We start from the raw sequence: 21,967 nt of genomic DNA on the forward strand, positions 1-21,967 counted from the left end.
ATTCGCTGCGGGTCTTCAAAGTGTTGTGGTTTTTACCTCACCATGAGGAGTGATGCAATATGCGGCATACGAGTTGAGTCACACAAGGAAGAGTATTGTTTCTTACTTGACAACTACCAGCCGTGTCTTAACACATCATGACAATTCATTTCTCATTAGGCATTGCCTTATACAGCAGAAAACATTCCATTCCTTTTATCTCTGATTTAAATAAACAACAGAAAGCCTGTTCTGCTGGTAGAAAAGAACATCAAGTCCAGTTCCTCCAAGCTGCCTGTAGGCATTCTTAAAATATGAATATTCACAATTTTATATCACAATTAACATATGTGACCCTGGACCACAAAACCAGTCTTAAGCAGCATGGGTATATTTGTAGCCGTAGCCAACAATACATTGTATGGGTCAAAATTATTGATTTTTCTTTTATGCCAAAAATCATGAGGATATTAAGTAAAGATCATGTTCCATGGAGATATTTTGTAAATTTCCTACTGTAAATATATCAAAAGTTAATTTTCGATTAGTAATATGCATTACCAAGGTGATTTTCTCAACATTTTGATTTTTTGCACCTTCAGATTATAGATTTTCAAATAGTTATATCTTGGACATATATTGTCCTGTCCTAACAAACCATACACATATAAATCTCATTTGACCCTTATGACTGGTTTTGTGGTTCAGGGTCACATATTAGTAACTATTTTAATGATACTATGACTAATTTAGTTACTAACCAGTATTACACAAGTATTTTTTTTAGTAGTACGTGTGGTGCTAACAATTAATTTTAACTTTACTCTTCTGCCAGTGACTATGGCTATAAAATAATTAAATTCAAATCCTGGTGTAACAAATGTGATTTATTATTAATAATTTAAATTCAGTGTCACATAATTCTGTAATCCAACTCAAAAATGTTGCAATTTGTTAACAATAAAAGGCCTAATAAAAATCAGTTTACATCTAAAAATATTTAGTAATAACTTTAAATAGCTGCTAGTAAGTTTTAAGGAGTTGATATTAAAGGATTTGTCAAAGCAAGGGTCTTCTCACGCCATTGGGGGAAGAACTTGTATGTGGGGGATGGTGGTGGTCGTTAGTGCCTGACTCATTTATGCGAATCGGTTCCTTCGAACAAATCATTTCAAAGAACCGATACAGCGGTTCTTTAAGTAATTACGTCATTGCTTGGTTTCTGGCAGCCTGGCATAGTATTTGCGTGCTCTAAAAATGTTCCAGTAGATTTAAAAAAACACGTATTTCTTTATATGACATGCTATTTTTCTTTCAAGTTTGATCAAGGTGTTATTTATCATTTTTATATAACCAAGTTCAGTTTGTAGCAACTAGGATTCAGCTCATAAACATTTAGTAAAAATGCTATGCTTAAGAAAAGTCAGTTTTGTTAAAACTGTCGTACAATCATATTTCTATGATTGTATTTTCTGTGTCGTGAATCGATCCAACTGATTCTTGAAAAAGAATCGACTCAATAGAACGATTCGTTCACGAACCGGACATCGCTAGTGGTCTTTCGTGGGCGAGTACACACACAGTGTACTCTGTTTTTAAGTAAAACAGTGTCCGTGTCCTGTAGAATGCGTGTGTATTTTCATACATTTAGTTTGTGCATAGTTATCGCTCTTCTGTCTTTAGTATTTTTGTTCAGTAAACAAGATGCTGAAAGTTTTTCGACCGGTTTAAAGCAAGTTAGGGCGCCGCTGGAACCAAAACAACGACCCACCGCGACCAAATCACACAGACTCCGGTAAATCCAAGTTGTTTCATTCATTTTGTTTAAAAACAATGTTTGTTTGGCCCAATTCCTTTAAGTAATTTAACTTTTTAAAAGTTTTGTTTGTTTGTTTGTTTGAGTGAGAAGGATGTTTGAATTCTAGTTTGTTACAATACGGGGTTAAAAAAAAAAAATCAACATGTGACATTAAATGTGAGTTTATGCTCCAGCGATAAGAGGTCAGAACTACAGGAAACGTCCCACATTCCACATAAAAGGGAAACGCGCATGGCAACAGCGTGTGTAATTCCACACTAACTCGACAACTGTTTATGGTGGAAGGTGTTCACACCTACCTGTGGTGATTCATTGTCAAAGGAGAAGGGTGGCATGTTGAAAACGGTGTTGAGATGTTGAGCAGTGATGCAACAGACCACAAACGACAAATCATGCCTCTCTCAGGTGTGTTTCACACCTGTGTTTCAGCTGCAGGCTCAAATTACAGACAAATATGTGATTTAGACTATGAATTTGTGTAATTAATTTACCTTAACTCTAAGATACTTTTTTGGAACCTGTGATTCTTTTTTCAAGATTCTTTGATGAATAAAAAGAATTTGCAAAATATAAATATTTTCTTTTGCTGTCGCTTTTTATCATTTTAACACACCCTTGCTGAATAAAAGTATTAATTTCTTTCAAAAATTAACTTTAAATGGTATGTTGTTACAGAAGATTTCTATTTTAAATAAATGTTGTTCTTTTTAACGTTTTATACATCAAAGAATCTCAAAAATAAGTGTAACAGGTTCCAAAAATAAAATAAAATAAAATATTATTTCTGAAGGATCACATGACACAGAAGACTGGAGTAATGATGTTGAAAATTCAGTTTTGCATCACAGGAATAAATTCTATTTTAAAGTATATTAAAACAGAAAACCACTATTTTAAATTGCAATAATATTTTACAATATTACTGTTTTTTCTGTATTTTTAATCAAATAAATGCAGCCTTGATGAGCAGAAAAGGCTTCTTTAAAAAATGATCCCAAACCTTTTATGTTTAAAAAACTATTATAACAAAAACAAATCTATTTCATATTTATTATCACATCTTTGTTACAGTAAAGTTTCATGTTTATTTAATGTATATTGCAAAATTGTTAAACTAGAAAATAATTGCACAAATTATGGAATAGAAACAACTTGTTTTGTTGGAGATGTCATTTTCTTTGTTGTGATACCTAAGTTAATTTTTTTTTAATTTAATAATTATCACATTTAGTTGACATTTTTAGTTTAGTTTATCATATTTTTTTAATTTTTAAAACTTTTTTGTATTTAATGCAAGTTATTATAAAATAAAAATGCTAATTTCTGTCATTTTCTGACAATTTGCCAGAAAAGAAGTTGTGGTCTTATTTACTCATCCATGCTTTTATCAACCCATTTAGGTTTTTTCTTTGTTGTGAGACCTGTTAGATACATTTAATTAACTATTATAACAAAGATAGTTTTAAACATCAAATATTTTTTTTTTTTGTCTCGTTACATAAAAAAAGTTTAATTTTGATGTTTATTTAAATGTTTATGGCAAACATGACTGCAAACTATAAGTAAATCATTTAAAAATTCACTGTTTGTTGGAAAAGAAGTTGTACTCGTGGTGTTCAGTATAAAACTAAAACTGATCTATTTACAGAGATGTTGCGCACAAGGTGAATTCACCTGGACAGCGAGAGACGTCGATGCAGCTGGCTGTGGTGGCCTGTGGAGAGAGACACGGAGAAGCTGTCAACATGCTCAAGACCGCAGCGGTGCTCAGCAGCCGAGGCTTGAGATTTCACATCTTTGCAGAGGAGCAGTTACACTCCAACATTAAAACAGCAGTCAGTATGAGCCAACTGTCTTTTCTGACATATGCATGCATGCACATCTACATTTGTTACACAAGAACACATCTCCCCAATGTCAAAAGAGAACCAAGCCAGTGGATCCTCTGCAGTGAATGGGTGCCATCAGAATGGGAGTCCAACTTTATAACTTCAAATCATTGCTTCTGTCTAAAATACGAGTCCTCTACTCATAATATTGCTTTCTCCACTAAAAAACTGAAAAATAAGCACAGATAAAGTACTGTTTTTTTTAAACTTTAAAATTACGGTTTAAAGTTAAAACACCTTAATGATGGATTTGTGTTTTAAATGGACAGCTTTTGCTTCAGAAGACATTAATTGATGAACTGGAGTCATGTGAATTGTGTTTTATTGTGATGTTTGGACTCTCATTCTGACGGCACCCATTCACTGCAGAGGATCCATTGGTGAACAAGTGATGCTAAATTTCTCCAAATCTGTTCTGATGAAGAAACAAACTCATCTATGTATTGTAAAGCCTGAGGATTAATGCATTTTTAACAAATGTTCATTTTTGAGTGCACTGTTCCTTTAATCTGCTACTGAACCATTGGGAATCTGTGAAAAAGAGATGAAAGATTTACTCTTTTCCAATCCATTTTCCAGCTGGATTCCTGGCCCGCTTTCATCCGAGCGAAATTCAGCTATGTCGTTCACCCCATTTCATTTCCCCATGAGAACCATGAAGAGTGGAGTCAGCTTTTCAAGCCGTGTGCATCACAGAGACTCTTCTTACCGGTGAGCATTACTGCAGTTTAAAGCAATTTCAACAGCATGTTTAGTTTGAAACATCTACAGCTATTTTAAGCAAAAGCTGATTTTTTTGGCTTATGTCTGAAAAGGTTACAGTGAGTGCACCAGAAAATGCTGTGTTGCTTTCTTTTTATACATATCTAAAAGTAGATAATGTAACATTGCAGTTTGACAAGCTAATTCATTTCTTTTCTCTACAGATGATTCTGAAGGAAGTGGACTCCTTACTTTATGTGGACACTGATGTCCTCTTTTTACAGCCTGTAGAGCTGATCTGGGACATGTTGACGCATTTTAACTCCACACAGTTAGTAGCCATGGCACCAGAGCACGAGGAGCCGCGGATTGCCTGGTATAGTCGCTTCTCCCGGCATCCGTATTATGGAAAAACTGGAATCAACTCTGGCGTCATGCTGATGAATTTGACCCGGATGCGAGTGGCACAATTCAAGGTGAGATTGGAGGGCCGGACCCTAAACTTTCTTCCTTTAGGTGAGGTCAGATGTACCCGGACACATGCAGAAGCACTCAATCTGGATGCTGCCATCTTGTTTCAGAGGCAAACATGATTAGGCCAATCATGTGGGCTGAAAATGTCATGTGACATTTTGTATGTGACCCTGGACCACAAAACCAGTCATTAGTTTTTTGAAATTAAGATTTATACATCATCTGAAAGCTGAATAAATAAGCTTTCATTGATGTATGATTTGTTAGGATAGAACAATATTTGGCCGAGATACAACTGTTTGAAAATCAGGAATCTGAGGATGCAAAAAAAAAAAAAAAAAAAAAAAAAAAAAATCAAAATATTGAGAAAGCCACATTTAAAGTTGTCCAAATGAAGTTCTATGCATATTAGTAATGCATATTAGTAATCAAAAATTAAGTTTTGATATATTTACAGTACATGATTTTTACTTAATATCCTAATGATTTTTATGTATTTTTGGCTATTGCTACAAAAATACCTGTGGTACTTGTACAAACAGAAAGAAAAACATTGAAAAAATAATTTAATCTAATTAAATTAATCAAAGCTAATTTAAAAAGCATATAATAATATATGCAATTTAAAAAAAAAAAAAAAAAAAAAATATTTACCTAAGTAATATAAAGATATATAGTTTAAAATATATATAATATATAAGTCTCTTGTGCTCATTAAGGCTACTTTTTTAATCAGAAAAAATGCAGTAAAAATGGTATTATTGTGAAATATTATTACAATTTTAAATAACTGTTTTCTATTTTAATATACTTTAAAATAGAATTTATTCCTGTGATGCAAAGCTGAATTTTCAGCAGCCATTATCGATGTCTTAAGTGTCACGATCCTTCAGAAATCATTCTAATCTGCCGATTTGATGCTTAAGAAACATTTTTATATTATTTTCGATCTTGAAAACAGTATGTTTAAATAAATTGAAATAAAAAAAATCATCCTCTAGTAAATCATCTGTTTATGACTCCATCTTAATGTTTTTTTAACATGTTGTAATTACATTTCAGTCCAGAAGAGGGTAGTAAAAGTCTCTATTTTAAGCTCCTGCCTAGAAATCGTTACATACTTTTTTTTTTCTTTCGCTCTGTGTGTACAGAATGACATGACCTCTGTTGGTCTACGTTGGGACGAGCTTCTGATGCCTCTGTTGCAGAAATACAAGCTTAACATAACCTGGGGTGATCAAGATCTGATAAATATCATCTTCCATTACAATCCAGGTAAGCCTTTCTGGATTTCATTCATTCCTTATAGTTTTATTCCCTTTCAAGTCTCTAACAGATGTGTGTGTTCACCCAGAAATGGTATTTACCTTGCCCTGCCACTGGAACTACCGTCCTGACCACTGCATCTACGGCAGCAACTGCATCCCGGCAGAGGAAGAGGGTGTTTTCATGCTACATGGCAACAGAGGAGTATTTCACAGTGACAAACAGCCTGCCTTCAAGGCTGTATATGACGCTTTCAAACATGTGAGTTGTATTCTTGTTAGTTACAAGTAGCTGAACTTTTAGCATAACCTTTTTGTTTTTTTCCAATCATTTGTCTTTTCAAAGCTAATAAATCACTCTTTACTTGTTTCTGGCAGTACACATTTGGAGAGGATCTCATAACATCATTTTTGTTACCACTAGAGGAGGCGCTGAATGGAACCACTCATACATACTGTGGGAAAGTTAGTCATTTCTTTACCAGAGGACTTGGAAAGTCTGTAAGGATGATCCAGAGAATGACTCCAGCAGGTGGCTGAGCCGTGATGTTGTCACTGAACAATGACTGAAATGTATTCTCTGAGACTGGATTGAACAGTCACTGCTCTTCACATTCGAATCTGTGCAATGCTATTGCTGAACGTTCAGTTCGATGAATGGGTTGAATGATGAAATATGAATTATGATACTTCAAGGTGCCATTTCATGTCTTAAAAGTTAAAGGGAGAGTCACTGTCATTATTTATTCATCCAAATGTCATTCCAAACCTGTATGATGTCATTTCCAGGAACAAATAAGCCAATTTTTTGTTTCATATATATAGCTATTGTATGATTTAAAGGGATAGTTCATCTAAAAATAAAAATTCTGTCATTAATAACTCACCCTTGTGTCGTTCCAAACCTGTAAGACATTCGTTCATCTTCGGAGCACAAATTTAGATATTTTTAAAGAAATCCGAGAGCTTTCTGACCCTGCATAGACAACAATGCAACTGACACGTTCAAGGTAGTAAGGTTACAAAAATATTTTATGACGACTTTATTTAACACTCAACTTTCTATGCAGGTCTGAAACCTCTCGGGTTTCATTAAAAATATCTTAATTTGTGTTCTAATGATGAACAAAGGTCTCATGGGTTTGAAACGACATCAGGGTGAGTAATTAATGACGTAATTTTCATTTTTGAGTGAACTATCCCTTTAAATCATACAACCACTATACTTCTAGGTTGGCTTATGACAAAAACTACTGTGCACAAATCATTGTGCTACTATTATGATTCTTTTATAGTGCTTTTGTATGTACTGTTTCTTTAAGACTGATATTGAATGTACTGCAAGATGTGATAGCATCAATTGGGAAATACTTGAAAATGTAAATACTGTATTTTACATAATGTTCATATGAAATAAAATTTATCACTAAATAAAGTTTGTGATATCACTTTAATTGCCCAGAGAAGAATTACTGGAGCGATGAGGAAAAATAATAAAGGAAAAATTACTTAAAATTGAAAATTTGCTTGAAAAGTTGTTTCTTTTGTTGGAACAGATTTAGAGAAATTCATCATTACATTAAGTGCTCACCAATGGATCATCTATAGTGAATTTGTGCCGTCATAAGAGTGCAAACAGCTGATAAAAACATAACAATAATATAAAAGTATAATATCTACCTTATTTTCCCGTAAGAGTGGAGTGTATTTTTAGCTGTACAAAACTCGTCACAAAAACTCATCTACATCTGGGATGGCTTGAAGGGTAAGTGAATTTTCATTGTTGGGTGAACTTTTATTTTAAACCAATCGATTTAGAAGCAACAGAAGGATTTTAACACAAACTACAAACTGAAAAGGTGGAGTTTTAACATTTTACATTATTTTTTAGAAAATTAGATAAAGCTGAAAGAACATTTTGCATTTGTAACATGATATTTCTGAATGAAACAGCGTGTTCAGGAAAAATAATAACTTAAGGCAGAAACGGACTAGACACTCACTATCAAATACATGTATTTTTCTGTGAAGTCTCAATTTATTTGATACAAATATAATCCAAACTCTACTTCTTTGCATTAAAAAAGTTAGACTTTCCTCCACCAGGGTGCAGCATTGATTCAGTTCTGTATGAATGCAGGCAGAGTCTTAAGAGTCATTACAGTGGCTTTGTTCTGTGATCACATAACACAACAGTAAATACTGAACCACATCCCAACAATATTAATTTTTTCCAACTTATAAAAGGCTGAGACAGACAAAGTGGAAATCTGAGGTAATTTAAGACACTACTCTGTTAAAGCTCTCGGAGCACACACAAAAAGAGGAAATGGCCCCCGGGAAGTTTCTATAATGGGAACAACGATTAAGATATCATTACTTGGCAACCCCTTAAAGCCATAGATGTTAATGACAGAAGGAAAACCTAATTCATTTATAATACAGAAGCTGACCTGCATATGGTTCATTTGAAGTATCAGCATCCCGTGCTTGAAGGTTGTGATGACTTCACAGACTACAGGACACAATGAGGAGACTGATGTCATGTTTCATAGTTACATCTCATGGATCAATGTAGCAGCAAATAATCCATGTGTGGACCACCTGAGGCACAAGAGCTGATTTACAAGGATGTGCAGGTCAAAGGCTAGACTTCATAGAACAATAATGAGGGCCTGTAGGTGGTCGTCCTCTTGGATCTGACAACGAGGATGATGATACCAGGAATCTATATTCCAACGTTTAAAGAGAACAATAATAGGGATTTATTTGTTTTATCAATTCACCTCTTTCCTGAAAATCAATGGTACATCAGTTACATAAATAAATCAAAAAGAAAACATTTGAATACATGTGAAGTTGTATATTTACTGATCTTCTAAAATTATGATACTGATTTCTGTAACTTTATTTTATTTTGAGTAAGGTAAAACAATTAGATGATGACATTCAGGGCCTTTTGGTAAAAGACTAACAGGATTTGTCTTAATTAAAATTAATATTATAATCTCTCTCTCTAAAGCTGTTTAAAGATTACATTAAAAAAATGAAATAAATAAACTATGAAACTATAAATAAGTAAATAAAGTAACATTAAACAATAAATAAAATATAAAACTAACAATAAAACAAAACCATAAATAAATAAATAAGAGAACTAACATTAAATAAACAAATAAATAAAATATGAAAACTAACAATAAATAAACAAACATTAAAAACCAAATAAGAAAAGTAACATTAAATAAAAAATATGAAACTAACAATAAATAAATAAAGAAAAACTAACACTGAATAAATGAATAAAATATAAAAATAACATTAAATAAATAAATGATATTGTGATTAAAACTAACATGAAATAAATAAATAAATAAAACATTAAACTAAAATTAATAATTAAACTAACAATAACTCAATAAATTAACAATAACTAAATAAAACATGAAAACTAACAATAAATAAAACTGACATTAAATAAATAAATGAAATATTAAACTAACAATGATTAAATATATTTGAAAATTAGCAATAAATAAGAAAACTAACATTACATAAATAAATAAATCTAACATTAAATTAATAAAATCTGAAACTAACAATAGGTGAACTAACATTAAATAAATAAAATATGAAAACTAACAATAAAAAATAAATAAGAAAACTAATATTGAATAAATATATAAAATATGAAAACAAACATTAAATAAATGATATTGTGATGAAACACATGCAATAAATAAATAAATAAAATAAATAAAAAATCTAACATTAAATAAACTATTAAACTAAAAATAAATAAATACACAAACTAACAATAATTAAATAAAGAAAGAAAATATGAAAACTAAAAATAAATAAATAAATAAATAAATAAATAAATAAATAAGAAAACGAACATTAAATAAATAAGAAAACTAAATTTTTTAAAAATTAAATATGAAAAATAACTATTCAATAAATAAATAAATAAATAAATAAAACACCATTTCAAAGTTCACTTCATGCTATTGTGATGCAAACTAACATTCCATGTTTTGAACTCTTAATTTTTATACTAATATGCAGATATCAGAAATTACGCAACCCTGTCCATTTGTTAAATAGTTGTAAACATTTTTATTTTCTCCTTTCATAGTTTGCCATTATACTCTTTACATTCATGTCCACTCTTTATCGCTTCAGTTCATGGACGGGAGATAAACATGCAGTCTAAAACAAAAATCTGTGGCTCTATTGTCCATTTCCTTGTGTGTGTCCTCCATCAAACCCTGCCTGTCTGAATCAGCCGCTCGTTTACAATGGCTCCTCTATCTTTGCTTTCCTTTCCATCATTTCTCCTCTTGGACAATATTTACCTCAAGTGGCAACAAATAGATGTTTTTTTTCAGCTCTAAAGAAAAGCAGCCTGCGGTTTGGTGAAAGAGACCTTATCTCTCATTCCTATTTCCCCCCAGTGAGCTTTTCAATTAGGTAATTACAGTCATGTGAAAGGAGACTAGGCAGAGAGCCCCGCTGCATTGTGGGAGCACCTGTCCCCCCACAGACGCCAATTACCTGGCACGCGAACCGTCCCCATTGTGTGGGCGCTCGAAGGGGTCCGAGTCTGCAGGAAGTGCAAACCCAGCCAATGTGGCGTCTAATCAATGGGCGAGCGGTGGCTGTGAAACAGGTAGATGGGAAGAGAAATAAATGAGCCGGTTGCTTTTCTCACTTGCTTATTTATGCATTTTTATTCAGATTGGAAGCGCACAAACACGCCGTCAAACTTAGAAACACGTTGCAGGACTGGGATCAACATTAGGATATGAATTTATCACAATATTTCCTTTGCGATGGGCATGGTGTGCAGTCATAGTCGTCATTCAAAAACAGACAGTTCACTCAAAAATGCTAACAGTGTAATTTACTTACCCACGAGACGAGAAATACATGCAATAACACTAGAGGTGGTAAAACAGCAAGTACTTGTAATCACACAGTTATGATTACAATTCCATATGTTTCGCTTTCCAGATGTAACAAAGCTCGCTCAGTAGCTCAGCCGGCACAGAACTGGACTTAGGATGTGGAATCCTTGGGTACGAATCCCGTGAAAAACATGACTCACAATGAAAGATCTGAAAGATTAAATAAATAAATAAAATATATAGACTAGCAACAAAATAAATAAACTTACAATAAATAAATAAATAAATAAAAATGAAAACAAGCAATTAAACATAAGTAAAGAAAGAAACAAAACTGTCATTAAATAAACAAAATAGGAAAACTAACAATAAAACAATAAATTAAACACTAAATAAATTACAAAACTAACAATAAATAAATAAATACATAGAGAAGGAAACTAACATTAAATAAATAAATAAAATATAAAAACCAACAATAAACAAACAATAAGAAAACTAACATTAAATAAAATATAAAAGCCAACAATAAATAAAAAACAATAACAAAACTAACTTTAAATAAATAAATAAATAAATATGAAAAATAACAATAAAACATGAATAAACTAAAATTAAAGAAAGAAAATAAAGAAAAAAACAAACAAAAATATTAAGAAAACTAACAAATAAATAAACTAACATTAAATAAATAAAATGTGACAACAAACAACCAAACAATAAATAAGCAACATTAAATAAATAAATAAAATATTAAACTAAGAATAAAACATAAATAAATAAACAAACTTACATTAAATAAATAAACTAATAATAAATAAATAAAATATTAAACTATCAATAAATGAATAGGAAAACTAACATTAAATAAATATGATAACATACAGCAAAAAAACTAACAACAAATAAACATACGTTAAATAAATAAGAAAACTAACACTGAATAAATAAAATGACAACAAACAACCAAACAATAAATAAATAAAATAACATTAAATAAATAAATAAATATGAAAACTAACAATAAATAAATAAACAAACTGACATTACATAAATATGACAACAAACAAATAAACAATAAAATGAATAAGAAAACTAACAATAAATAAACTGACATTAAATAAATAAATAATGAAGTTAATAAATAAATAAACTTATATTATGCTTATATTATGTTATACACAGTTACGATTACAGCTCCATATGTTTTGCTTTCTGGATGTAACAAACTTGCTCGGTAACCCAGTTGGCACAGAATTGGACTTAGGATGCGCACTCCTTCGGTACGAATCCCGTGAAAAACATGACTGAAAAATGAGATATCGAAAAACAAGCTAAAACTGCATGCTAGCGATTGTGTTTTTACATCACATTTGCTGTTGTTCATATTAGTAAGTTTAGGTGGAGTGCAGATGATACGTTATTTTAAAATGTCACAGAGTTACAGCGCCACTCAATGGCAGTCAGAACTGCGTTTACATGTACAAAACCAATGTCACATAAAATGTACCATAAGTTCATCTGTTCAGGGGAAAACAAACCTGAACACTCTTTTAGCGCCACTCAGTGGATATTTCACATCGAATATGTCATGAAACCTACACAGCAGTACTTATTTCACGTCTTCCCACAGGTAAGTTTTTGTCAAGAGATCAGGTTGGCCATAGACATAACAAATGACTAAATGCACAGCAGTTTACAAACACTGGCAAATTAGACTAAACGAGCTGAGTAGACACAACCAACAATGAACAGACAAACAAACGATCTCTTACTGCAGAAAACACCTTGAAACCAAAAGAAATACATCAGTGATAAAGCCATTTCCTTCAATACGTCTCACAAATGTCAGTATTCATCATTGTGCTACTGAATGTATGTGCTTATGCTGACCTGAATAGATATCTCTTCTCTCTTACTGTATGTGGAGCGAGAGACGCCTTCCGTCTCCCAAGTGAGCCAATTTACGCTCAAGTCCACTTCATTGTGTGCTGTATCGATTCAGTTTGAACTCTTTTCCCTGATAAAGAAGCCCAGTGAGCTGGATGCAGATGTCTGCGGGGTGAGATGGCAGGGAAATCTCATTCAGGAAATGAGAGTGAAACTCAACCTGTGGGCTTCAAAGTGGCAAAACATGTCAGTCAGCTGCCCCTGCCTCAAATCGTTATTTAAGTGTATGTCACAACCTACTGCCGTGAGATTGCATTTGTTATATTAAACAAATGGAAATTAATTTTGGTGAAAAAGGAGAGGATAATTCCTTCAAGATACTACGAGTAAATATTGGTGCTGTGGCTGCTACCCGAGCAGCCAAAAAAATAGCAAGGACATCTTCAGGAAGACAGACTCACTTTGATCTGAGTTAAAGCTGAGAGGCACTAGGTCTGACAGGTTATATAACTTGCCTTTCTGTGACTTAGTTCGTGACTGACTGTATGTCGGGGACGGGGGAAAGGAAAGGGAAAGAGAGAGAAAAGTCGACCTAATCAACATGATTAAAAGTCTAAAATGAAATTTTAAAAGTAAGCTTGTTAATAGGTAATGAAGAAAAAAGATGTTCATGTCTCGAAATACAAATGGAAAGTGAAAATATATTTGGTACATAAATCATTCAAGTTTTCCACCATTTTCAAACACCGTTTTATAAATGTGTAGTTTATAATTTATATTTTTAACCACTTCATTTAAAGCAATATATATATATAATATAATAATGATATATATAATAATTATATAAAATAATGCAAAAATAATTATTGGTTTAAAACAAGTTTCCTGAACACTCCACCTTCCTAGCATACATAGTATAATATAGTATAATACAATATAATATAATACAATACAATACAATACAATATATGATATGATATGATATGATATATGATAGGATATGATATATAATATAATACAGAAATTATCACCAGGTGAAACTGCAAAAATAATTATTTTTTTTAACAACTTCCTGAACGCTCCACCTTTCTAGCATATATAGATATGATATGATATGATATGATATATAATATAATATAATATAATAAATATATATAAATATAGAAATTATCACCGGGTGAAACTGCAAAAAAAAAAAAATAAATAAAAAAAAAAAAAAAAATATATATATATATATATATATACACACACACACACACACATATATATGTATATATATATATATTTAAAGTTTCTGAACACTCCACCTTTCTAGCATATATAATATAGTATAACATAATATAATATAATATAATATAATATAATATAATATAATATAATATAATATAATATAATAATATAACATAACATAACATAACATAACATAACATAACATAACATAACATAACATAACATGATGAAAAAATAATGATTTTTTAATGATGTTTTTAAACAGGTTTCCTGAACACTCCACCTTTCTAGCATATATAATATGATATATAATATAATATAATATAATATTAGAAATTATCACTGGGTGAAACTGCAAATATATATTTATATATATATATATATAAATATATATATTTTTTTTTAAACAAACTTTCTGAACACTCCAGCTTTCTAGCATATATAATATAACATAACATAACATAACATAATATAATATAATATAATATAATATAATATAATATAATATAATATAATATAATATAATATAATATAATATAATATAATATAATATAATATAATACAGAAATTATCACCAGGTGAAACTGCAAAAATAATTATTTTTTTAAACAAACTTCCTGAACGCTCCACCTTTCTAGCATATAATATAATATGATATAATATAATATATAATATAATATAATATAATACAATACAATATAATATATAGAACTTATCACCATGATAAACTACGAAAATAATGATTGTTATCAAACAAGTTTCCTGAACACTCCACTTTTCTAGCATTAGTGAAAGTTAACCTATTTTTTATTATGCATAAATATTCCATCTAATCGCTCCATTTTTAGGAGCTCATTAATTAATTAAATGCTGTTATAACTTTTAATTACATGGTACAAAAGCTGTCACTAAGGCAGTAACCTTTCAAAAGTACATTTTTGTACCTTATTTACCCCTAAATGGCACATATCAGTACTTTCTTGTTGAATACCGCCCAGATGACAGCTGTACCATTTTTCTAAAAGTGAGGCATAGAACATCACAGAACAGTACAATCACATTCCCAAACATCATCTACGCAATTGGTTTTCGAACCATTAAACCTTAAATGCACTTTGGTAAAAGCCACATCATTTAAACTCAGTAAAGCGAATGGTGTTATGAACACAAAGTATAATCATGTCTGATTTCAGCTGCGGATCCACATGAAGGGTGCAGAGGTTCAAAAAGTGCTGCGGTTGCCAAAACGGCGAGCATTCGCGTGATTCATAGGATCATTCAAAAGAAAAAAAAACCACTGTAAATGCACACGTGCTCTCACAGTGACTCAGACCCTTTCCATCTTCGTGTTAGGCAAAGGTAATTAAACTGTCACTTTCGCGCTTCAAAAACGCAGCAGTCACCACATTCCCCTAACGTCGAGGAATATCTGTCATTCGCGATGACTTCTGAATGGTTCATTTCCTTTTCTGAACCTTTGATTTGTGCGAAGACCCATGTCAATAAAGCACCCCCTCCTCTACATCGTCTCCAATTAGACACGAGCAATCATTCATTTGATGACTTCGTGTTTACATTCATTGTCGCAATCTGTGCGAACATGCGCGAGACAATTCGTCGTACCTTGTGGGAAATCTAACTCTTAATCACTGTATGAGCATAATTACGCCTTCTATGCGTTTATGCTGATAAACTCATCACAATTTGGCACGGAGTGCCTCGGCTTCATCAAATTTAAGACAAGACAGATTAAAAACAGATAAAACCACAACCTTTGTCATAAAAAAAAAATGGTAGGAGTAATGAATTCACTGTCATTCAAAACACTAGAGTTCGCTAGCTTAGCTTTGTATTTAGATCTTTTGTTTCTCAATGCGATTGACTCAAGCACACAAACAATAACATGAGACTTGAGGGGATTTCTGTGTTCGTTTGAGAAGGCTCGCGCAGGCTTTTGTTTCCATACCGCGCGCTACTATGCTACCGTCTCCCCCCTCATTAAATTAGAAATGAATAGGAAACAATTGAGCTATAATTGATAGGCCTCTCCGTTCGTTCTCCTCACAGACTCTCTTTATCAGCCGCGTAGTGACAAAAATCACAATGGCTGTCTTCTCCGCCACCTTTTCAGTTCATTCAGGCTTGGACTGGTACCATTGTTCTGGCCCGGGCCTGATAAGGCAGCGATAATGTTAACCGGTTATCGCATTTGCAGAAAAGAGGGCAAAATAAAAGACCCGAGACAGCCGGCGAATTAGCGACTTTGATGAATCGTCGGTTTGAACACGAAAGATTAGCATACTGATTGGACTGATTATTTGTAATTGCGGTTGGAAGTGAAAGCGGGCCGCGCCGGATAACGCTGGTTTCTGTTCCAGCCAAGCTTTGTAATGGCGTCGAATTAATCTTTCTTATCCTTCTCGCCGGGTTAATATTTCTGCAAATCAGGGTTTTTGTTTGAAAAATTGAATTGTGAAACGGCAGCATACGGTTTTTCCCCGAGTACATACTTCAGGGGCTTCTCTGGGGTGGACACATGGCAGCATCTTGAGATGTGCGATAAGGGAAATCGACACGAATTTGGGCAAGTGTTTTCACCTGAGGTAGAGCGAGTGTCCTTCAAAGCCATCTGCTAGCATTTGCACCAGCTAATTAATTTGTCCTTCACAGGATGTGTCGGTACAGGCAGGGGAATACGGATCCTGACAGATGCCGAACGCGAGACAGTCCCGACGCTCGAGGGGATGCTGCGCGCTGGGATATCGAGACACCTAGCAAGATTAATCAATCATGATAGTGCACAAAGTTGTTTTGAAGAAAGAGACACTCAAGCCTGGGCCTTCAACATCGGGTACATTTACATAATATTCCATTTCTTACACAGCCGACTAGCGGCAATCATTTCTTTGTGCGTTCTAGATGATTGATGTTTGGTTGGGGATGTCAATTGAAATCACAGCCCCTATCATCTCAAATACCACTAGGGAAACTGGCCAAGAGCATTATCATATATTACATTCTGTAAACAAGCTCTGCCTGTAGCACAAACCAGTGCAGATTGCATCTCCGGGATCCATTTATAGACACTTCCATCTACAGTGCTTGAAAAGTACCGTGACAGATGACACTGGAGACAATAGAAAGAGGAAAATCAAGTCTGCCGTTCAACTTGCGAGTTGTTGAAAGAGTTACGCTCTCTACTGGGATTTGGCAGGTATTCGTTTGTGCAATTCTAGTATTTCACACATTTGCACAGGCACATTCAGTGACAGCATTGTAACACATTTTTAGTCCATGAAGTTAATTAAATGTTCAATCACATTAAACTAATTTGGAATTAAAATAGTTGACATTATGGTTGAAAATTGCCATTTTACAACATTTAGATCCTCTAAAATGCTGGAATAGCATACTACTATTATTATTTATGCCATGTCTTTATGTAATAGAAATAGTGAACGTATGCTATTTTGAATTCAGATACTGTTTTTATGAGTGAGTCATTGAATCATTCAACCTATTTGTTCAAAACACCTAATTATTTAACAAAGCCAAAGCTTCAAATAATCATAATCATCTAATTTTTATTTAGTTTGCGGTGATACATCTGAAACAAAAACTGAGAAAACTGAGAAATTAAAATCTCAATTTCTTTAGAACGTTTGACCGATTCTTGATTTTTTAAAAATATTTATATTTATATATTTTTAACTAGTCATCTTGAAAATGTAAGTACAACATAATTCAAGTAACTTTTTCTTTATTAACCCTTTAGTTAGAAACTTCTATTCCACGTGCACCACACATGAAGTTGTCAACATGATGTAAATGTTAAACAAATCACTTGTTAAATATCTTTGCAGAAAAAATGCATGAACTACAACTACATCTTGTACAAACCTGTCTTATACATATTATATGTTCAGAAATAATACTAGGAAAATGCTTTAAAAAAAAAAAAAAAAATAAATCTTAGAAGTCAAGGTAATTCAAATTCAAACTGACTTAGAGAAGTCCACTTCCTGAATAAAGATTTACAGATAATGTACTCACCCCCTTGTCATCCAAGATGTTCATGTCTTTCTTTCTTCAGTCGTAAAGAAATTATTATTAAGTCCATTATATGCAGCTTCAAACGATCCCAAATGCAGTTGTTAACAATCCGAGTTAGAGTTAGAAGGGTCTTTTCTAGTGAAACTATTGGTTATTATTGGTTACTATTGGTTATTTTCATAAAAAAATATCAGACTGAACTCCCATCTCATGTTCTCCCTCAACTTTTTTTTTTTTTTTTTTTTTTTTTGTTTGTTTGTTTGTTAAGGGTGTTTGATCTTCTTTGCATGTTCACTTTGCATAGACTGGGTCGGTACTTCTGCAGTGATGTAAGGTGATTTTGAAAACTTTTTTGAAGGTGAGGGAGAAAATACGATTGGTATTTGACATACCCTAACTGTCTTGAACCAGAATACACAGACTTCAAGTAGAGCAGGACAAGATGAGCATTTCAGATTAAAAAGTATTTTTTAATAAAAATAACCAATCATTTCGCTAGATAAGACCCTTCTTCCTCAGGCTGGGATCGTTTACAACCGCATCTGGGATCATTTGAAGCCACATTAAAAACTGCATTTTGGAAGTTCAAACTTGGGGCACCATAGCAGTCCATTATATGGAGAAAAATCCTGAAATGTTTTCTTCAAAAAACATTTCTTTACGACTGAAAAAAGAAAGACATGAACATCTTGGATGACAAGGGGGTGAGTACATTATTTGTAAATTTTTGTTCTGGAAGTGGACTTAAGGTATAACACCGGTAGACTAAAATGTTCTGTAAAAACAATGAATAGCAGCTTTCAACCTGTTACCATGATGCAAACATGAAATATCAGACATACAGTAGTAGTTCTTCACAGGTTTTTTTATTCGATTGCACTGCGTTTCCATTGTTTTCTTTTCTATGTAAACATGGACGTGTTTGACTGTTGCACTCACGTGTCTTGCAGCATCTCATGCATGAAACTTCATTCTAAAACACACCACTTAAGTTAAAAGAAGTTCCTTCTCATATTTTTATATTTTTATTTTAATATATTTTCATTGGCATATTGTCAAACTGTCTAATTCTAACATAATATTTCTATTCAACAAAGCGATTCCTTAATTTCTAAAAAATAAAAAACATGTCAAAACATTAAATTCAAATTAACTGACAAAATCAGAAAAATCACCCAATCCTACTTACAATATACAATTATATAGATTTATATTAAAACTCTACTGTACATTTTCATATTGTTGAGAGTGGTTAGGTTTAGGTGCTCATAATATCTATACAATAGCGAAATTTAACTATGTTTATAAAATAAAAAAATCGGCCATCAACAAAATTTGCAAGTTCTGTTCGGTTCAGTGGCATTGTTTACATTCAGTGCCATCAATATGGCCAATTGTTGACGTGTTGTGAAAACACTCTATATTACAGATATGAAGACAGATCCCTGTTTTGGTGCAATGTATCACACTAGAATAAGAAATATTAACGAATAGTGAAGGTTTAAACTAATGTGCCGATCAGTCTCTTTCCAATAGTGTACATTCATGCATCCACACACACACACATATATACACTAGCTCTCAATCTCTGTATCTAGGTCTTGCTATATTTGCCCAGTTTTGCTTTCCACAGCAGTTTTTCTGAATAATTACTCCCTTTCGAGATATGAGCAATACTCCCAGCAAACGCACTGGTTCTTAGAAAGAAACATTCAGCGTATCGAGGTCAGAGGAAGCCTGGAGATCTATGCAGATACATGATTACATTTTTGCATTTATAATAGCTGCAATGAGACACAAATAGACAATAGACGGAAAGCACCCAAAAACCTTTCAAACGTCACCAGGCCTGGTTTGTTTTAAATGAACAGCGAAGGCAATTTACTCTAATGAACGACATTGTCATAATGTTGTAGTGCATTACAGGCTGTCATTGTAGGCATTCAAATTCTCATTCACTCTAATAAATTGAGCAGAAAGTGAAGCGGAAGTCTAAATGCTGAATATAATAACAACTCGCACCTCAACCTATAGTTCAAACAGTTTACAAGACATCTCCTTTCATCACAGCCCGAGGTCATGAAACATAGTAATGATATTAAACAATATAATGCTTTTAATACATTATCTAATAATAAAATGAGCATGTGAAAGGACTCATATTGCCTCAGGCAAATAATGAACCAGCATCTAGTCGAAACAAGGTGCAGGTATCAATTATGTGGTGCATTTACTAGCTTGACAGAAAAGATTCTCATTTGATAATGAACACACTAGACGGCACATGGAAACACAATCACTTTACAAGCTAGGTAAGAGAGGAACAGTTTATAAAGGATTTGAGTACATGTAATGAATTGAGAAAAAATACAGATGGAAGGGGATGTGTAGCACGAGCAACTAAAACAACCAATTTTCCCAGAGAAACCTACCTGTATATGAACTGTTTGTGTGATGGCAGGTCTGCATTTCTTCAGTTCATTTTCACTTTATCATCAGTCCCAAAATGGAGCAGGTGGCAACTAGGTGCAGCAACACACCTGTGCCAGAAATCCTTCGCTTTCACTTGGTCTTGCTCAAATGATGCTAGAATTTTCTCAAAACTAACTTAGCTTTTTGCAGCCATTTTTGCCACTACTTTTACCCAACAATATATATATAAAGTCAGCACTTCTCAAGTTCACACAAAGTCTAGGCAGGTGTAGCCACATTAACTAAGGACATGTTTGATGACATCACCATTTGGGTCAATTAGAGCATTCTGGGAAATGAAGTGTTCTACCAGTGTGGTTTATAAAATGATAGGTAATTTAGTAAATATAAAGAAACACATATAGGTTATACAGTATACATTTTTGGTGGATTATATTTCAAACATTTATTTAAAAAATCTATTATGTCTGGTCTGGAAATACCCCACATGTGACCCTGGACTACAAAACCAGTCTTAAGTAGCACAGGTATATTTGTAACAATAGCCAAAAATACATTGTATGGGTCAAAATTATTGATTTTTCTTTTATGCCAAAAATCATTAGGATATTAAGTAAAGATCATGTTCCATGAAGATATTTTGTAAATTTCTTACTGTAAATATATCAAAGCTTAATTTTTGATTAGTAACATGCATTGCTGAGAACTTCATTTGGACAACTTTAAAGGCGATTTTCTCAGTATTTGGATTTTTTGCACCCTCAGATTCTTGATATTCAAACAGTTGTATCTCGGCCAAATATTGTCTTATCCTAACAAACCACACAATTTCCAGAACTGACCCTTATGACTGGTTTTCTGGTCCAGCACTCTTAAAAATAAAGGTGCTTCACGATGCCATAGAAGAACCTTTTCTGTCTAAATGGTTCCGTTCAGAACCTTTAACATCTGAAGAACCTTTCTGTGTCACAAAAGGTTCTTTGTGGAGAAAGAAGGTTCTTCAGATTCTAAAAAGGTAAGAAAAAGATGGTTCTTTAAAGAACCTTTAACTGAATGGTTCTTCGTGGAACCAAAAATGGTTCTTCTATGGCATCACGGTGAAGAACCTTTCACAGCATATTTTTTTTTAAGAGTGAGGGTCACATATGTTGTATGTATGATATCATTTATCATCACTTTGACCTAAAATTTTTTAAAAAATACTAAAAGTAAAATGTATTAAGATGGGCGCACACTGTGCGATTTTGGCCTCAATTTGGCTGTGTGAATCCTAAAAATTCTTCTAATCCTAGTTATCCTAGTCAGTTCCTAGTTTGACACATT

The 21,967-nt window shown here is 32.7% G+C and overlaps 2 protein-coding genes and 1 long non-coding RNA gene across 4 annotated transcripts in view; 1 reads left to right on the top strand and 2 right to left on the bottom strand.

Annotated features, from left to right (window-relative positions):
- pphln1 (periphilin 1) overlaps window positions 1-2,205 on the bottom strand; it is a 42,933-nt gene extending 40,728 nt beyond the window's left edge. Inside the window, exon 1 of one of the 2 annotated variants that reach the window (XM_051108518.1) lies at window positions 2,098-2,205. In XM_051108518.1, the coding sequence (XP_050964475.1) occupies window positions 2,098-2,133 (36 nt within the window). In that variant the 5' untranslated portion in view covers window positions 2,134-2,205. The remainder of the gene's footprint in view (window positions 1-2,097) is intronic. The other variant, XM_051108516.1, reaches the window with a different exon arrangement.
- gxylt1b (glucoside xylosyltransferase 1b) lies at window positions 25-7,537 on the top strand. The gene is made up of 7 exons (XM_051108515.1): window positions 25-1,774; window positions 3,447-3,633; window positions 4,267-4,398; window positions 4,614-4,865; window positions 6,015-6,138; window positions 6,218-6,390; window positions 6,507-7,537. Exons 1-7 carry the CDS (start codon window positions 1,605-1,607, stop codon window positions 6,666-6,668), a joined length of 1,200 nt encoding a protein of 399 aa, XP_050964472.1. The 5' UTR covers window positions 25-1,604; the 3' UTR covers window positions 6,669-7,537.
- Window positions 7,538-8,457: 920 nt separating this feature from the next.
- Window positions 8,458-20,910, bottom strand: LOC127163652 (uncharacterized). Its single transcript, XR_007827516.1, has 3 exons — window positions 20,644-20,910; window positions 10,686-10,789; window positions 8,458-8,856 (listed from the first exon to the last, which is right to left on the bottom strand). It is a non-coding gene; the product is annotated as an uncharacterized LOC127163652 (long non-coding RNA).
- Between the last annotated feature and the right edge of the window lie 1,057 nt (window positions 20,911-21,967).

The sequence above is a fragment of the Labeo rohita genome, chromosome 4, assembly GCF_022985175.1.
Source record: "Labeo rohita strain BAU-BD-2019 chromosome 4, IGBB_LRoh.1.0, whole genome shotgun sequence".
NCBI lineage: Eukaryota > Metazoa > Chordata > Actinopteri > Cypriniformes > Cyprinidae > Labeo > Labeo rohita.